The following is a 20,034-nucleotide window of genomic DNA, read 5'->3' as shown; positions in this document are numbered from 1 at the left end:
TCTTATCAGAGATCCTTGAGTTCAAAGGAGAGACCCCACCTCTCTATATAAAGTATAGAAGTATTGAGGAAGATATCCAACATCAACTTCTGGTCCACACATGCACACACATGCATGCAAACTCACACACATGTGCAGCTACATACATGCAAACATGTAAACACACACACCCATACAAAGAAGAATAAGAATAACCCCATTTTACTACCAGCTTTAAAGTAACTTAAATTACCTTTACAGCTGGGAACAACTGAAGCACAAATTAAACCATATCCATGTGCATAGCTTATGGGATACTAGTCAATGTTATACAACTGAGTTACAGTTACATTACAGACCTTTCGCAAACTTCCTGAGTATTCTCTTGCTCTTCTTTAATAGTTGCCTTGTCTGAACTGCTGCACTGTGAAGAGATTATAGTTAAAGAAGTAGGCGTGAGTATTTCTGTGATACGTTTAAACCGTGAGGGCTGCCAGGGTTATTAGAACGGTGTGGGATATAACTTAACTATCAGATGGCCTGAAGACAGTTTTACTTTATATAATTTAACATGCTCAACAATGACTTAAAACTTCCTCCGGCTGCTGGTCATGCTGGCACCAACTATGTCCCCAGTGGAGGCGAGAGGCTCAGTAGTCGTGCAAGACTATCCTAGCTACTTACTGAGTCTAAGGTCAGATCAGGCTAGACGAGACCCTGTCTCAAACAAACAACAAACAGCTCCAGACAAATGTAATACATTAACAAGTAGAAACCACTAGGGTGTGGCTCAGTGTTAGACCTCCTGTGCAGCAAACCTGAAACCCTGTTCAGTACCCCCAAAAAAATTAAAGCAGCAAGTGGAAAGATGTGTCATGTTCCCAGATGAAAATGTTGAAGATAAACTGCTAATTCTCCAGAGTGCTTTTACACACCGAAAACTATTTCCAGCATGAGTTTGAAGCATCTTAGAATGTAGGAAAGGGAATCAAAAATGCTTTAGTTTTATAACATTTTAGTGTGTTTTAGAGCCAGCTTTCCTCACTGCTTCTGTTTTCCTAATGACTGATGGGATGCTAAGTACCTGGGGGAAAAAAGAATTTAATTCCACATATAATATTTAAGATGTTAACGATAGGGCTGCAGTTAAACACGCTGGCTGTTCTTCTAAAGGACTTGTATTTGATACCCAGCATCCACATAGCAGCTCACAAGCATCTGTATGTAACTTCAGTTCCAGCAAATTGAATACCCATTTCTGTAGTGGGTAGCCATTCCAGCTTTGATCTGGAAGTTCCAACCCCCATTGAGGCTTCGGTAACTGTCACGCCTACTAGGTGGGGCCAAGAGAGGACCCTGAAGACCGGAGATCCGGATACCAGCCTCTCTTGGTTCCTAGACCCTGGACACTGGAGGTAGACTGAGCAGAGTTCTCCAAAGAACACCGCCGGACTGCGCTACATCTTTCCCAGACCCTGCAACCTACCCATCCCTTCACTTATAAGTTACACCACTAAATAAACCTCCCTTTTAACTACGTGGAGTGGCCTTGATAATTTCACCAATACATTTCCACTTTCCACAGTTACCAGGAATGTACATGGTTCACAGACATATGCAGGCAAAACAGTAATACCATACACACATGAAAATTTTTGTTTTTTTGTTTTTCAAATAGGGTTTCTCTGTATAGCCCTGGCTGTCCCGAAACTCACTCCATAGACCAGGCTGGCCTCGAACCCAGAAATCTGCCTGCCTCTGCCTCCCAAGTGCTGGGATTAAAGGTGTACACTACTACCACCCAGCTAAAATTTTTTTAAAACAGTATGTAAAAGATGGCATTTGAAATTTCTGAGAAAATGATTTAATCAATGGTAGAACCAGCTAGTTATATTTATAGATAATAAGCATGATGCTGACTCGTTGTAAGTCAAAATGCCTTTCAGGTTCCTTTAAGATTTATTATATATATATAAAAATTCTGAAAGTAGCTGTAAGACCAGGAACTCTAAAACTACCAGAGGAAAACAGAGAAAACACTTCAAGGTATAGGGAAAGATAAGTACTTTGTCTATAGGACTCCAACACAAACATACACACACACACACACACACACACACACACACACACACATACACACAGAGCTGAAATTTCAGAAAACAGGCAAAGAACAAATAGAAGCTCACAGTAAAATGACAATGACTTTTTAAAATGTTGAAAACTGACTTAAAAGAAATGTAAATTAGCTGGGCGTTGGTGGCACACGCCTTTAATCCCAGCACTCGGGGAGGCAGAGCCAGGCGGATCTCTGTGAGTTCGAGGCCAGTCTGGGCTACCAAGTGAGCTCCAGGAAAGGCACAAATCTACACAGAGAAACCCTGTCTCGAAAAACCAAAAAAAAAAAAAAAAAAAAAAAAGAAATGTAAATTAAAACTAAAACAAAATTATTTGTAAAAATAAGCAGATGGACAAGTTTAAAAACTTAATTAGTTGATGAATTTGGGGAGAAAACAGCACTCTCAGCAACATTGCTGGAAGTACAAATCATAGTAACCCCTAGGTTGACAATCTGACAATTCTAACTCTGGAAATTGAAAAAAATGCTTGGACATATGCAAAATACCTTATGCTTAAGGATTTATAATGTAGCAATATTTAAATAGCAAAATAGAAGCAAACTAAATATCCATCAATAATGCTACTTGTTCAAACATAGCCATATAATTATATAACTGTAAGGACATGATATCTCTATGTACACTGAAAGGGAATAACATCCACTCTATCCATCAGTGTGGTGGCCTGAATGAGAATGACCCCTCGGCTCATACATTTGAATGCTTGGTCCCCAGGGAGTGGCACTGTTTGAAAAGAATTAAAGGAATAGGAGGTGTGGCCTTGTTGGAGGAGGTATGTTGCTGGGAGTGGGTTTTGAGGTTTCAAAGGCCATGTCAGGCCCAGTGTCTGTCTGTCTGTCTGTCTGTCTGTCTCTCTCTCTCTCTCTCTCTCTCTCTCTCTCTCTCTCTCTGCCTGGCTGCATGCTGCCATGCTTCCTACCATGATGATAATGAACTAATCCTCTGAAAATATAAGCAAACCCCCAGTTAAATGTTTTCTTTTATGACAGTTGTCTTGGTTATGGTATCTCTTCATAGCGACAAAACAGTGTCTAAGACAGTCAACAACAGGAAAGTAAGATAAAAGATGGCCCTCGCCGGGTGGTGGTGGTGGTGGTGGTGGTGGTGGTGGTGGTGGTGGTGGTGCATGCCTTTAATCCCAGCACTCGGGAGGCAGAGCCAGGTGGATCTCTGTGAGTTCGAGGCCAGCCTGGGCTACCAAGTGAGTTCCAGGAAAAGCACAAAGCTACACAGAGAAACCCTGTCTCGAAAAACCAAAAAAAAAAAAAAAAAAAAAAAAAAAAAGATGGCCCTCTAATGTCTGTAACATTAAAAGGTCTGTGCTAGGCCACTGTGAGAAGCAGCAGTCTTCCTTTTAGGCTAACCTTTCTGCAGAAAACTGTAAACTCTGCGCTGAGTATTTTAAAACTTATGTCTGGAAATCCTAGAGCAAGGACAGCACCACACATGCCCTAGCTGAAACTACTTTGAGAGGAAAACAAATTGTCCTATTGACACAAAGAAGAGAAGACAGAGTTTCGGGAGAAGTCAGAGACTGAAAAGTAAAGGTGAGAACCCTGAAAAGAGGATAATCCAAGAGGTGAAGTCCCCAAACCGACATACCTACCAGCTCTAATCTGGCCTGTTCTCAAACCGTAATGCATCACCTTTCCGCTGTTGACAGTTCCTTTCTCTGCTCAGCTTTCCTTTAACTCCTTTTCACAAAGGGAAGCTTACCTGCGTGGAGTCTTGCTCTAAGGTCACCGTCACCGTCACCACTCCCTTTATTCCATTTTTTATCTACTTGAGCACTGGACTTGCTTCCAACATTAAATTTCTTGGTGTTCTTTTCTCCTCAAACTATGCTTTTGTGTATCTTTTTACTCTTTTTCATTGTAGATCTGCATAACAGTGATCCCTAATAGACACATGGCACAGGCAATACTAGGCTGTCCTGAATCTCCTCTGCCAATGCCATTAATCTAAAACTCTTCAATTTAGCCTCTGGCAAACTTTTAGGACAAGAGCAGAAAGCAGCCACATTCTTTGCCAAAATATCACAAACATGATCTCTAGGTCACTTACTAATATTCTTCCTTTCTGAAACCTCTTGAGCTGGGCCACCACAGTTCACATCACCCTCAGCACCACTGTCATCCATGTTCCTACTAGGATGGTCCAGTAAGTTCTACTTAATATGTTCAACTGTGTTTCTAGTCCAAAGTCCACAAGTCTTCCATAGTCCTCCAAAAAACTGCATGGTTAGGCCTGTCACAGCAATGCCCCGGTCCTGGTACCACCTTCTTAGTCATTGTTCTACTGATGTGAAGAGACACCATGACCAAAGCAACTCTTATAAAAGAAAACATTTAATTGAGGACTTGCTTACAATTTCAGAGGATTAATTCATTATCATCATGTGGGGAGCATGGGGCTGAGAGCTTATATCCTGATCTGCAGGAAGGCAGACAGGCAGACACATAGGGGGACAGAGAGAGGGAGGGAGGGGAGAGTCGAGGGAGGGACATACAGACAGACTGGGCCTGGTATGGGCCTTTGAAATCTTAAAACCCACTCCCAGAAACACACCTCCTCAAACAAGTCCACACCTATTCCAACAAGTCCATATCTCCTAATCTTTCCCAACAGTTTATTAACAGGGAATTAAGCATCCAAATGTATGAGCTTATAGGCCAGTCTCATTCAAGCCATAATCCATACATACCTATGAGAGGTAGACTCCTAACAGCCCAGCTAGCACTGAAAGTCCTAAACACAGATTTCAACTCCCTCCTACTGCAGGGACGTAAGGTGGCAGCTGCTACACACACCAGCAAAGGACACCCACTTATCTAAGAATTGAAAGCTTAGCTGCACATAAAACCCCTGTAGCCAGCAGCTTTACTTGTAATATCTCAAGCTGGAAGCCACCCCGATGTCCATCAGCAAATGAATAGTTCACCAACTGTGGTACCCATACTGTGGAGTACTGCTGAGGGGTAAAATATCAAATTACTGATGTATAGAACAATTTGAATGAATAATCTTCAATCTGAGGTGATTATAAACTGCATGATTTAATTTATGTAACATTCTTTTCTTTTCTTTTTTGAGACAGGGCTTCACTGTATATCCCTGCCTATCCTAGACCAGGCTGGCTTTGAACTCAAAGAAATTGGCCTCAATCTCACAGAGATAGTAACATTCTTAAAATAGCAAAATTGTAGAAATGGAAACAGTGTTTGTTAAGGGTAAGGAAGGGCTGGTAGCAGGAAAGAAGTAAGTATGACTTGTGAAGGGTAAGATGGTAAGATGGATGTACTGTAGTTCACTGCCAATGGACAGACAAAGGAAAGGGCTTCCTGAAGAAGATCCTGATGGCCCCAAAGTTGCCACACTCTACAGTTCTGCAGCATGACCACTAAGAGAAGCGAGGTAAAGGCACATTCTATGACTCTTCTTAGCGCTGCCAGTGAATCCACAGTTCCTAGTTTCTAAGTGGGATGCTGCTGAAGCACACTTACGGTGAATTAACAGTACTGATGTCTTAATTATTAGATGATGTTTCCAGTCAATGGCCTCAGCGTTGGTAGCACACACCTTAAATTACAGCACTCAGGAGGCTGAGGCAGGCAGATCTCTGAGTTTGAGGCCAGCCTGATCTACAGTGTGAGTTCCAGAACAGCCAGGGCTACACAGAGAAATCCTGTCTTGGAAAAAACCAAAATAAATAAATAAATAAATAAATAAATAAATAAATAAATGAATGAATGAATGAATGAATAAAATTTTAAAATAAAAGAAACTATAAAGGGACTAGAGAGAGGGAGAGTTAGGAGCATTTGTTGCTCTTGTAGAGGACCTGGGTTCAGTTCCCTGTACCCATATGGCAGCTCATAGCCAGCTATAACTCCAGGGTGATAACTCTGCCCTGAGTGTCTCTCTCCTTTTTTATATTCATCTGTACTTCATTCACTGTCATCTGGGGATCCAAGACCTTTTTTTAGCCTCCACAGGTGCCTGACATGGACATATTACACATTACATACATTCAGGATAAAAATAAATCTTTTAAAAACTATAAAACAGCACATTAAATCCAAAGTAAGCAGAAGAAAGGGAAAAACATAAATCTGAGATAAACAGGTAACAAAAAGTAGAAGAGAATCAGTGGATTCTTTGAAAATTTTCTTGACAGTCGACAGTTCCCTAGCCTAGAGTTCAGGGAATGTAGAGGAGGAGCTGGAGTAGACAGGCTTCAGCGGCCTCTTTTTGTAGAAGAAATGGCATATGAACACGGCAATGCTCATAATAGCTATGGCTCTTCTGTGTTAATGTGGCAGGTTAAGTAGATGTTGCAGTGATCCAATGGCCCACAAAGTCATAGAGTAGCATCTGAGCCGTTAAAGGAAAAAGTTGTCTGTTGGTAGAGTAGTAGGACTGCTGAGTGTGACCTCAGAAAAGATCACTGACACTAGACTTGGTCCTCTCGTTTGTAAAAGGAAATTACAGTACAAACCTCATACACAGTGAAGGTTAACTCAACAAGGGTGGGTTATCCACACGCTACATTTAAAGGATTGCCCCTTGCCCTGATTCTGGCAGATAACCTCTAAGCTCTTTGAATGTCTTCCCTTGTTAGTGTCTGTTTATTTGGGATTCTGGGATCATGCCACATAGTGTATGCTAATAGTATGATTTATTTAGTGACCTTGGATCTGTAATTCATATTAGCTTGACTTTTGGTAGCATGATGGTCTAAGGACAGCTCAGCCTTTGTGACTGACTCTAATAGAAACTCCAACACTAGAGCTCAGGTGAATATTTCTGGCTGGCGATCTTCTTTTGCTACGCCACACACTGTTTCTAAGAGGAGTGAGGAGATTGTGGACTCCACCCTGGGGGCCTTTTCCCTTTTTTACTTATGCTTTCACTGCCATCAATGTAACCATGGGTGTAACAGCTTTACTAACCTTCGTGAGTTCCTGTGGCAGATCAGTGACCCTAATATTTCTTCACATGGGGTTCCCTGGGGAACTCCAAACACCTCATAACATCATACGGATAATCTATGACAATCCCTGCTAGGTGTTTAACCATGACCAGTAGCATTTAATAATGGCAATATGTGTTGTCTGTTCAACTGTAAAGCAAGTACTTCATGAACCTTTTCTTCTGTTTCTAGAGTACTTCCAGTACTCATATTCCCTATTCACTTAGCAGTTTTCAGCCACTGCTCTTCAAGCTAGACTTTCAAGCATTATACAAAATGGACAAAATTCTTGTCTTTATGGGTTTTTTTTTTCCTAGCAGGAGGGACAAAGACAAACAAAGTAAGCACAGGTATTTAGGTGGGTGTACATGGTCTGAAAATCCAAGTCTAAAAACACTCTGAGATTTGAAACTTGGTAAGTGTCAAAATGATGCTCCAATATTTTGGGAACATTTCAGAGTTTTTTTACACAAGCATTCCAAGGCTGTGAGTAGTGGTGCAATCTTAGAGGCTAAGAAGACTGTCCAGTCTGAGATGAGCTGGACTGCAAAGTAAGACACTATTTCAAAACAAAACCTATCCCAAATTATAATATAGAAACTCTGAAATAGGAAATAGTTCTGATTTAAGCATTTCAAATAGGGATACTCCACCTGTAGTATATGCTATGTCAAGACAACTGCAAGAAGGTGGGGTATGGAACAGGGGGAACACTGCGATTTTAGGTTATGGCCAGTGAAGGCTCCTCCCCCACCCCCGAAGAACATCAGTATGACAAAACCTGAAGGAAACAGGAGCACTGGCCACATCATCTTCTAGGGGAAGAATACTCTAGGGAGACAAGATTACATGGACAGGGCCCTTGGAGCAGAACACATCATGGCATGTCTCAAAAACAAGCTTCGAGGGTGGTCAGAGATAAATGTAAAAGGAAAAGCAGGGAGATCAGAGGTGACAGAGTGAGGAGGTTTCAGGGCAGACCTGGAGTGAGCTGTGTGGGTGGGTCATCACAAAGACTTGGGATTTGCCTATGAATAACATTAGAAGCTTTTGGAGAGTCTACGACAGAAGAAACAATGACACAAGGAAACCTATGAGAACACCTTACAAGAGGGCAAGGTTCCAAACAGGTCAGTTAGGAGGCTACTGTAATCATCTGTACAGTACACAATATGGACCTGGGTAGTATTGATAGGGTGGTAAAAGCAGACAGTTTCTAGACATCATGTGAAGAAAAACAGCAGCATCTCAATGTATATGGTGTAAGGATAAAAATTAAGAAAGCTAAGATTTTGAGGCTGAGTAACTAAGAAAAATGTTGTTGTCATTAACACAGATGGGGGCTGGTTTGTCGTGTAGCGGGAGGGGATATAGAACTGAGAAGTTTTATTTTTAGCTGTGTTTAGTTTCAAATGCGTAAGTGGGCATCCCAATGAGCAAGCAGGTGATGAGAAAAAGGTCTGCAGTTCATAGGAATCTGAGCTAATAATAGAAATGTGAGGGAGTTAGCATATACATTTATCGAATAAACTTGGATGGGACCATGCAAGAGAGTGAATCTAGGCTGAAAAATCACTTTAATGTGCAGAGATCAGGGAGACAGAGGAAAACAAAAAACAAAAACACACCAAACAGAGAGGTAGCAGACAAAGGAGAGTAAGCCAAGCAAGTATATTCATTCTGGAAACCAAGTGAAAAAAGGTTGCAGAGAAAGTGAGAGATGAGGATGAAGGCATAGACATACCCATCAGATTCATCGGTCGGTGGGGTATCATTGGAGATGTTACAAAGGGTACTTCGAGTGGAAGTTTGAAGACCTTTGCAAACTGGAGATGATGAGTACAGAAGAAACATCTTGAGATTCGGAATCACAGATTAAAGGGGTTCTATTAAAGGCTTTGTTCTATTTAAAGATGAGAGAAAGTATATTTGTGTCATAGTGAGAAAGAGTTAATAGCGGAGGAAGAGGAGCTATATCTGGATAGTGCATCCCCTGTACCAGGAGAGAAGCTGGAGTGCCCAGAGGGTGCAGACAGGTGCTCTAATGTACTGGTGGGAGCTTACAATGTTCTTTTCCATTTATTTCAGTTTCTTGGGTGAAGAAGGAAACAAAATTGTTAGCTTTGTAGATGAGTGAAAAGCAATTCAAGGCTTAAGGAGAAAGGGTATAAAATAGTTGTTTAGAAATCAACTACATTATTAAAAAGGGTCAGGGAACCACCAACATTATCAGGCAGAATTTTATTTTATTTTTTGAAGTACTGGGGATGAACTTAGGGCCTTGCAAATCCAGACTAACACTTTGCCATTGAGCCTCAGCCTTAGGCAGGAAATTTAAGAGTCTGATATCAAAGATTTTGCCAATATTGTATATAAGCAGTAAATTTCAAGATCAATTTAGGCCTACCTATAATTCCTATGCTTTCTACATTTGTGGATATGTAATTGATATTGACATCCATGGCCTATAGGTACTATCACATTAAAAAATTTCAGAGAAGATCAGATAGTATTTAATACTGAGGCAGGAGAATAAGTATCACTGTATTTTAAAAGTCTTATGTAAGTTTATGGCAACTTTAGGATATGAAGAGGCTCATATGATTATACACATATTCTACCTCTCTCAGGAATTTTTGTTTATATTGTGCTTACACAGAGGACCAAGAGACCAGTCACCTTGCCAGAGTGATGTGGCAGTCCTAATGAGCAAAAGTATTTATGTCTTTTCTCTCCACAGCACTGTTGAGTGGATTTTGCATTAGTATTACCTAAGACCAAGACATAGGCAAATATAAAAGCTTCTTTGGTACCTTTGCATCTGAGTCTGAAGTTCTCGCTTGTTCACTGAGGTCTCTGAGGCTTTCACTTACAACAGTCTCCTCAGTAGCTTCTAAGGAGATGGCTGCACCTTTAGGATCATGTTGTGGTTCCTTTGCTGAAGAGAAACAACATTCAACCACACAAACTTTAAACCAAATAGCCGAAGACTGTTCCATAAAACCCAGAAGTCAGAAGCACTCAAGTTCTAACATGACAAATACCAAGTTAGAACTTCAGCAAATTATGTAATTCCCTATTCATTACCAGAATGACTGCACTCTATGGTATAAAAAGAACTGACAATGTAATATTTAAGAACCTTTATTATGTCCCAGCCATTTAAAAATATTTTTGCTGGTGTATGCCTTTAATTTTAGCACTTGGAGGCAGAACCAGGCAGAGTTCCAGGCCAGTCATGACTACATAGTGAGACTCTGTCACAAAAAAACAAACTCTACTTTAACATTTATTTATTTGTTTGTTTGTTTGTTTGTTTGTTTGTTTTTGAGACAGGCTTTCTCTATGTAACCCTGGCTGTCCTGGAACTCAAGCTGGCCTTAAACTCACAGAGATCCAACACAGACCAAGCTGGCCTTAAACTCACAGAGATCCACCTGCCTCTGCCTCCTGAGTGCTGATATTAACAATGTGGATCACCACGCCTAGCACATATTTATGTTTTACTTTGTGTGCATGCACTCATGGTTCATCTGTGGAAATCAGAGGACAACTTGCAAGACCAGGTTTGGCAGCAAGCACCTTTACCTACTAAGCCATCTTACTGGCCCTAAAAAACGCTTTTAAAACTCAAAAGTCAAATAGGAGTTAACATCTACATTGTTGTGACTTAGGCATCTAAAATTATAATTAGCTGTTAGTTATAATTTTTTTTTTTTTGAGACAGGGTTTCTCTGTGTAGCTTTGTGCCTTTCCTGGAACTCACTCTGTAGCCCAGTTGGCCTCGAACTCACAGAGCTCTGCTTGGCTCTGCCTCCAGAGTGCTGGGATTAAAGGCGTGCGCCACCACCGCCCAGCAGTTATAATTTTTAATAACCAATTTAGGATATGATAAAGTTAAAACATGTATTTCAATTTCAAAATAAGTCTGGAAGACTCTAGAGGTAAGCCACCTATCTTTTATAGAGAATGCATAGCATTAAAATGGAAACTGGTTTGCCAACTCATCAGTTAAAAATGGGAGACAACTGATAAACTCTGTGACATTTGTTTGCAGATGTTAAGAAAAAGTTTCCATCCTAATGAATCACTGAGTAGACCTGACTAGGGACATGCAGATATTACAATACCAAGTATTCTTCAAGTATCAAATTTTACCTGCTGACAAGGAAAGACAGATCTCCGGTTTCAGCAATCCAGGGTCCAGCAAGGCAACTTCTTTACTATAAAGCAAACAAAACTCAAACACTGTACCAGATTCCAGCAGAACTATTCAATCATGAAAGCACTGTGTAACATTTGCTTCTGTGGTTGGTTAAGCCAACAGGTTCTCCAGGACTGAGGAGTGACTGCCCTGGGGTTCAGAGACCAGCACATCTGTCCTGGGTTCTCACTGGGCAATTTATTCACAAGTGTGCTGCCACTGTTAGAGAGTGCTACCATCACATCTGTGAAGGACAAGACAGACCAGGCATTTCGAAACTTTAAAGGATTGCACCAATGCAAGAGAATGTTTAGCTTCTACTCTCAAACATATGTATGTATATCTTGTTCCTAGTATAAAAAAAAGACAGCTGGCCATTTAATCTTGGCACTGGGGAGGTAGAGGCAGGCAGATCTCTTGAGTTTGAGGGCTACCTGGTCTATCTACAGAGTGAGTTCCAGGATAGCCAGGGCTACACAGAGAAACCCTGTCTCAAAAAACCAAAACCAAAACCAAAAACCAAAAACTAATTAACCAAACAAACAAAAAACAAAACTGCTTGAGTGGATTTTGAGGTTCTTTCTTTCTTTGCCTGTTTGTTATTGTGCCTAGGTAAAGCTTGTAATCTAAGGCTAAGGTTCTGGAGATCAGAGTTAGACCACTCTGGGTTCCTGTTTTATCTGAGATTGACTGATTTTTCTTTTCATCTAATCACATCAATAAGTGAGAGTAGCACTTGTCTGTAAGGTTACTGTGAGGCTTCAATGACATATTCTTACATTCAACAGGCTTAACAAATCAAAACCGAATATGGGAGGCAATCAAACACATATGGACAAACACTATTCCATTTTTAAAATTCAGACAAACTTAATACATGAGAACACACACATACACAATAAACACCATTTTCCCTCCAATACCACAGTTGTCAAAAAAGGAATATATAGACCCACCAACTGCCTTAAAGTGATGGCAAACAACCTAGGCCCTGTCTTCAGGTGGCTGATAGCCAGTGGGTCCCTCTCAACAGTCAATGGCAGATTGATTTCTAGTTCAGAATATATTAAGGAAGTTCAGGAGTATTAATTGGGCTCTTCTCACAATAATCCATAAGAAGACAGTTGAGCTACTAAGAGTGAGAATGGAGATGGAAAAGCCATGAGAGCAAGGGCAATCATGAGGTTCAATAAAGAACTACATGATGTTTCCAGTTTCTACTTATCCATCTGTGAACAGTACAGCAAGCACACAGCTTTAATTTCTAAGTATCAGGCTGTACTTATACTATTAGTATAATTTATAAGAGGGAGAACCTTTTCACTATGAATTAACTTGAAAAATAAAATTGTACCTGACATTCTTAAAAGCAGTTTGAGTTCAAGATACACAGAGATTAAATTCACCTAAATTTAAAAAAATAATAAAGTTGGGGCTGGGAATATAGCTCAATGGTAGAGTGCTTCTCTAGCATGTGGGGTCCCTAAGTTTAGTTTCCAGTACAGTAATAGTAGTGATGCTAATGAAAGAAAAACATTACTATCTTATATGTGTGAAATGAAAATTTTAGTTCTACTCTGGTGGAGGAGAAAAGAAAACCTGAAGGGCATAAGGGGGAAGGAGAAACAGAGTCAAGTCAATTCCGAAGAATTACAAATTCATCCTCTGCCATAGTGCTATTTGACTTGATTAATTCCCATCCAGATTTTTTTTTTTTTCAGTCCTACGTGGTCTTGGAACTTGCTATGTAGACCAGACTGGCCTAGAACTCAAGAGATTCATCTGCCTCCGTCCCCCCAGTGCTGAGATTATAGGTGTGCACCACCACTGCCTGGCTAAGAATTAAAATAAAACACAAACCATGAGACTGTATCACTTGTAGTAAGAAAAACACTACAAACCTATGGTTTCACATATTTATATGTACTGGTCTATAATATAAAACATTACCATAGGTAACTGGCAAAAATATTTGAAGATGACTGTTTTAGGATAATTATAAACAAAAAGTTTAAAATTGTCCAATGAAAGCAAAAAAAGGGGAAATGTGGTGGTATTGTGTTCCCCAAAATATTTTGCACCTTAGTAAACTTATCTGGGGTCAGAGAACGGAAAAGCCACTAGACAGAGAGGCCAGAAAATGGTGGCACTCACACCTTTAATCCTAGCCTTCTGGAGGCTTGAATCTCTGTGAGTTCAAGGCCACATAGGAAACAGCCAGGCATGGTGACACACACCTTTAATCCCAGGGAGTGAGGGCAGAAAGCAGGAAGGTATTTAAGGCGTGAAGACCAGAAACTAGAAGCTTTTGTCCGGTTAAGCTTTTAGGCTTTTGAACAGCAGTTCAGCTGAGATTCATTCCGGATGAGGACACAGAGGAAACAAGATCAGCTGAGGAACTGGCAAAGTTGAGGTGGCTGTGGCTTGTTCTGCTTCTCTGATCTTCCAGCATTCACCCCAATAACTGGCCTCAGGTTTGTTTTTATTAATAAGAACTTTTAAGATTCCTGCTACAGATGTAGCTGGACATAATGGCACACACCTTTAAAATCAACACTCAGGTCACAGAGGCAAAGGCAGGAGGCATAAGTTTGAGGCCAGACTGGTCCTTAGGTGTTTTGTTTTGAGACAGGGTCTCACTATGAATCCCTGGCAAGCCTGGAACTTATTATGGTAATGATCATTCATTCATGTGTTTATAGGCTATCTCTGGATAGGACCGCCACAGATAAACTGTAACAACGGTCCTACAGAGAACAGTGAGATAAGCGGAGAAGTGCCCCATGTTCAAGTCACTGGGCTAGAACATCCCAGCTTGATGCCACACTACGTAGCGCTAGGCCTTCTGACACAGTAAACCACCACTAAAGTATAATACTGTTTCCTGTAGCAAAGATAGTAAATAATGGTTTGTGTGGCCTGAAAAACAGTTTAAAAAAAATCACAATATCTTGTGCTATCCCACCTACTTTCTTAAAGAAAGAAAAATGATTAAAAGCAAAATAAACATTTATAGTAATTCATAGACTAATAGAATGAAAGCCACAGAGGGACCCAACATTCCCCTCTCTTGGAATGCTATTTGGTGAAGGGAATAGACTTCAGTGCAGATTACTGAAGTCTAAAGTTCAGATTTCAGCTCTGACATTTAGAAGCCATGCTCATTGGAAAATTAGTAAATTAGTGGCTTTAGTTCAATTATAAAAATAAGGAGAATTTCTTTTCTTTTTTTTCTTTCTTTTTTTGAGACAGGATCTCTGTAGTGGTATTTGCTCTGCCCACGACCTTGGGCTATATGGCCCAAAGGAGGTGGTGCTTCCTGCCCTTGTATCTCTTATAAAGAGTTGGAGAAGGGTCACATGCCCCTTCTCACTGCCCCTGCCTGCGAGGTAGATTCATTCCCAGTCAGATCAGAGGACAACTTCAGCTGTCTACTCCATTCTGTAATTGTGAGTGTATTTTCTCAATTTATATCTTAATAAATTCTATTACCCATTTAGTAGACTCACATGGATTGATTGTAATAGGTCTCACTATGTGGCTCTGGCTGTCCTGGAACTCACTATGTAGATCAGGCTAGCCTTGAACTCATAGAAATATACCTTGTTTTTTAAATGTAGGAGGTGAGGATCCAAAGTCAGGTCCTCATGAATATATAACAAGCACTTCAACAACTGAGCCATCTTCCCAGTCCCCTCACTCTGCTTCCTGGATACCAAAAGTTAAGCTGTCTTCTCCCACATGCTCCCATCACCCTAAAAGCCTGCCTCTTCAAGCTCAAAGCTATAGACTGAAACCTCTGAAAACCTTTTTCTTTTAAATTGTTTCTCTCAGGCATCTGTCACAACAGTGAAAAGGCCAATACAAGCCCTCGCTGCCAACCCAGTGTTATGCTAAAATACTTCCCATTCATTCTTCAATTCAGGCCTCATAATCCTGATGGAAATTCTTTCTCTTTTCACAGATAAGGTTAAATTTGCCTACAAGGTTACACAGCTCTTTGGCAATGATAAGTTAGGACACATAGGCAAGGCTATAAAGGTAAAGCTCTTTAATACTAGTTTTAGAATTAAGATACGTCTGGGCTCAAGTCCAGTCTCCTTTACTAGCAGTGTGACCTTGGGCAAAGGACAATTTGTCATCATTTTCCTCATCTCTAAAATGGGCATATTAGCAATCCATCTCATCACATAGTAAAGTAGAAAACATTCAATTTGCTGATAAGTTACAAGTTCTCAAAGCACTAAGAGTATTGGAAGAGCACAATATCCCAAAGGCAATTATAAATACTGGAAACTTAAGCCACGTGTCACAGAATCTTTGTGGGAAGTGTTGTCATGTTTACTCTTTCATCTATTCATGAAACATTCTAGTATTTAATTAAAGCATACAAATACAAACCAGAGCTTAAAGAATTATAAAAATATAATCAAATGTGATATTACCCACATTTTGTACCCACCAGAGCAGGCCAAGTTCCTGAGTGCCAAGGTTATTACTAGCCATAGTAGAGTTGGTTCAGGTAAACTAGTCCTATCAGGGCAATGGCAATTTAAAACAATTATCTTAAAAGTCAAGTGTAAAACACATTTATATTATTTTCTTCTGAAAATTAGTTTAACTTTTGATTCTACCTCCAAGTCTTACTTCAAATAAATTTCAAGGCTTCTCTGTTCCCTGAAAAAATGATTTAAAAAAAAAAAATCTAACAAGGAATATCCAGAAAATGGGCTAATTCATTAGTAAACTGGCTCAAATGAGCTTAGCTACATACTTAATGAAGAACATGAAAATAAACTCAATTGATGGTCACTTTATAAATTATTTTTGATTTTAAAAACTAATTTGCTTTGTATATTTCAAGAGACATAGATCCTTTACTTTAGCATAATGAAAGTTTTAGCTATTACCAGTGATACACTACATCTAATAAATATTAAAAAAGGAGCTTTGACACAAGAGAGTGCTTTGAACTGACAACAATCATCTGAACCAAAGGCATTCTTGAACATGCATACCTCAAATCACCTGATTCTTTTGTCCCTGGAAGTTGCATGGGTTTAAAGTCTGCTGGTGGGTGCTCCTCCGGGACACTGGGCTCCTGGCTTATCTTGGAGTCTTCTGAAGCAAATGAGAGCTCCCCTTCACTGGAGATTCCAAAGAGCTCCGGGTCATCTTGAATTACATCAATCAAGAGGACATCATCTTCATATGCTTTAAGGATATCTGGAAACCCCAGTTTGAGTTCTGAAATGCTTTTAGTCATTTCTCTACCATGAACTTCAGAAGAAACTGACACAAATGCTTCTTGTTCCTTAGAGCAGAATGAACTTTGCTCAATATACCCAAGATCACAAGAAAAAGTATTATTTTCAATTTCAAGAGAAATAGACTCCTTATTAGAAAAAATACTGTCTGGTTCAGAGATGTGATTATATGCTTTATTATCATAACATTTCTTTGCAAAGCTTGGAGAAATGCAGGAATTCTTATTGTAGAAGGAGTGAGAACTAGCTTGCCCTGGAATTACACTATTATGTATATTCAAAGACTGAGGCCCTGAAGTTGCTGTGCAGATATTTTCCTTATTCCTGTTTTGTTTTGCTTCTATTCCAGATAAACTGTCTAGTAGCTCTAGGGGGCTGTAAGCTTCTCTCTCACATGACCTGGCATTTAATTCTTTTCTTTTTCCTGTCTTGTTCTTCAGTAAAGGGATTTTAAAATTAGTCAGCCGTCCTGTGTTTAATATTTTAACCAAGTCCGGAGCCACAAGTGTCTGCTTACTAATGCAAGCTTTTCGATGAACAGTTTTGTTTGCACAGTTATTTGCTTCCTGGCTCTCTTGGGATGCCACTGTCAAATTAAGTTTCGATAAATTCCCTCTCTTTTTCTTATTTCCTGTTAAGCTTTGAGTTACATTAATTAATTGGGTGTCTTCAGTAGTATTAGAAACTACCTCTGTCCCATTTCTGCTGGGTTCCTCTAACTTTATCTTTTCATCACTGGGTATAGCTTCCTTTATAATCATCAAAGTAGGTTCTGCTGAAGAAACTGAAGACAAACAATTTAAATCAGGGTTGTACATTTCTTTACTTGAGGACTCACTGGTTCCTTCTGTTAAGGACTGTTGTAACAGTTTGGAGTCAGTTAAGTGAGTTTCGTTCACTTGGTGTATGATAGATTCATGTTGCCTAACATTTTCCACAGACCCTGGAAGCGACAGGGAATTTAAATCTGACAGGGAAGTCTTTTTCCAACACTGGGCTGATATTCTAGCACAAGAATAAAAAGGCCAAGTTCTTTTACCAGTCATTGGTATTATTCTGCGACAGCTTACCTTTGACTCTTCAGTTTCATTTCTCAACTCTCCCCATGGAGATCTTTTTCCCATATGGTGACCATCACTTGGTGATTTTACTGCAGAGCTTATCATAGATTTAAAATATTCTTCTGGCTCCATACTTCTGCATCCTAAGGACTCTGAAGCGTTTTTTCTATCTTGTTTCAAATGTGATTCAAGGGTTTTCTGAAACACAGCATTTACCTGATGTCTGGGACTTGTTTTCCCTACTGTTTCTGGGAGACATAAATGGTCCACCGGAGAGAGTGTGTTATGGTTTATTTTTTTTAAAGCTTTTAGAAAACTCTTTTTAGGTTCTAAGGTCTCTGTTTCTTTCCCTTCCACATCCATTTGGTTTTCTTGTAACACCAACTCAGAATTGTTACACACATTAGAGAAATTAAGATCAATAATTTTTTCTTCTTTTTCAGACAATTTCATCTTTTTCCTGTGTTTTCTCCCAACACTGCTCTCCTCTACTGAATATTTGGTTTTTTCACTTTGAAGGCAGGAAATCAAGCCATTGTTTTTACTTTGGTATAAATGACTTTCTTCAAGCAGTAACTTACTGGCTATTACATTTTCTTCAGTTTTTAAGAGCTTAGTAGTAGTTTTTGTGTCATTCTTCTCCACAAGATTCCTAAGGTTTTCTTTCTTTAACTTCGAAGAGTTCTCTGCTATGTGCATACATACACCATGAGGTTTATGTTCAAAGTTGTTTTCATTATTAAGACCCTCAGAATGGAGGAAACTGTAATCATGGGATTCAAAACTGCAATTTTTTTCCACTCCAGGTGATAAGCTGTTACAAGAATATTTTGGAGTATTCTTGTACAGTTCATCTTGGAAGTCAACCTTAACATTTTGTGTTGCCTCGTTCTTAGTTATTTTGAGAGGTGGATTTTCTAAACTTTTACATTTTTTAATTCGAATTCTTCTTTTAACACCTTCTACCAAATCTTCCTTAGCCAAAGACTGTAAGAAAGCCATATTCTGAAATTCACTGCACTCCACTGTTGGTAAAGATTCCGAACTGGTTAATGATGCCTTTCTTACCAGGTCAGTCCCTGGTGGTGGATCATCATTTGGGGCTTCAGTGACTTTTCTTTTTTCTTTGGCTGATCAAAACAAGAAAACATACCAGAAGACATTTTTACACTGGGCAGAAAAAAGCAACACCAGTTAACAGAAAATCTGTGAAGTCATCCATTTGTATTTCCCTGAAGAGCTGTTTAGAAATACAAACTGATTTTCATATTAAATATTAAAAAATTTCAAACCGGTTTCATTGTATAGCTCAGGCTGACCCCGAATTTGAGATTCTCTTGCCCAGCCTCCTCTTTTCGGGATTATGAGTGTGCATGACCATGGCCAGCTATGAGACCTAATTAAGAACTACGAATAAACTTCTATAAACTCTAAAGCAGCAGAAAATCCTTTATAACATAATTTTATCCTAGTTAAGATAACCACTAGCATTCATTCCTTCTACAGCAATTATAATGACAGCTCCTAAATGAACATATACTTTTATAAGAAAATCCTTTGCACCTCACCTCTCTCATCCATCATGTGCATTGGTAGATACCAACAAAATCAACTAAAGGTTAGCAGTAAAACAAAGACGAGGCAGCTGAGGTGCAAAGGCTTGGGGAGTGGCCACCAGTTTTCTAACCATGTTCGGGGTGGAAAGGGAGCTCCACCTCCTTCATTGTGCCTATGCAACGAAGGTCCACCTGTTCCCCAGCCCCTCAGCTCGCTGCCTTCCAGCCGTCTCACCCAACTTGTCACCTTCGGTCTCTTCTCTCCCAGAAGCCTGGGTCACCACTCTCCTCTTCTGCCTGCTCTCCTCCTCGCGCCCCTTGGCCTGAAGCCTGCAGCCTCCCACCTCGCCTGGCTCTGGCGTCAGCGGAAGGCTTCGCTTCCTCAGGCCTCGGGCATCGCCTTCGCGCCCTGGGGCCGTGGTGGGGCCTGGGGGCGGCGTTGGTGGCCGCATTTGCCCGCTGCCGCCCACCCAGCCTCTCTCGGAAGCCTGGAAGCCCCCAGGCCTGAGACCGCTGCTTCTACTGCAGGACACAGACTACTGCCCGCCCTGGGCCTGGTCTGGCTGCGCGCCGCCTACCCGACTCAGCAGGAAGCGGAAGTGAGGCGGGCTGGGCTCGACTGGGCGCAACCGGCTGGGGGCCTCGCGGTCCGCCTGACCACATGCTCCCTCGAAGGACCTTCGCTGCACCTGGAGGTGACAGGGCCTCATTGCACGGGTTTGTTGTTGTGCCCCCTTGGGCCTCCCTCTCCTTCCTCCAGACCTGAACTTCTGGAGGTGCCTGGGCGCCTTCTCCCAGCAACCACTCCTCACCCTGACTAACCGTTGTCTGCCAGTGGCTTCTAACTCTTAGTCTCC

The 20,034-nt window shown here is 40.5% G+C and overlaps 1 protein-coding gene across 1 annotated transcript in view; it reads right to left on the bottom strand.

Moving 5' to 3' along the window:
- Topaz1 (testis and ovary specific PAZ domain containing 1) overlaps window positions 1–19,735 on the bottom strand; it is a 55,406-nt gene extending 35,671 nt beyond the window's left edge. Inside the window, exons 1-5 of the mRNA XM_037208068.1 lie at window positions 19,425–19,735; window positions 16,312–18,751; window positions 11,248–11,312; window positions 9,903–10,027; window positions 339–403 (exon numbers count right to left, since the gene is read on the bottom strand). Coding sequence (XP_037063963.1) covers window positions 339–403; window positions 9,903–10,027; window positions 11,248–11,312; window positions 16,312–18,751; window positions 19,425–19,629 — 2,900 coding nt within the window. The 5' untranslated portion in view covers window positions 19,630–19,735. The remainder of the gene's footprint in view (window positions 1–338; window positions 404–9,902; window positions 10,028–11,247; window positions 11,313–16,311; window positions 18,752–19,424) is intronic.
- Between the last annotated feature and the right edge of the window lie 299 nt (window positions 19,736–20,034).

Source organism: Peromyscus leucopus, chromosome 7 (assembly GCF_004664715.2).
Source record: "Peromyscus leucopus breed LL Stock chromosome 7, UCI_PerLeu_2.1, whole genome shotgun sequence".
NCBI lineage: Eukaryota > Metazoa > Chordata > Mammalia > Rodentia > Cricetidae > Peromyscus > Peromyscus leucopus.
Note: the sequence above shows the minus strand (reverse complement) of the source record. Positions and strands in the feature narration are given on the sequence as shown.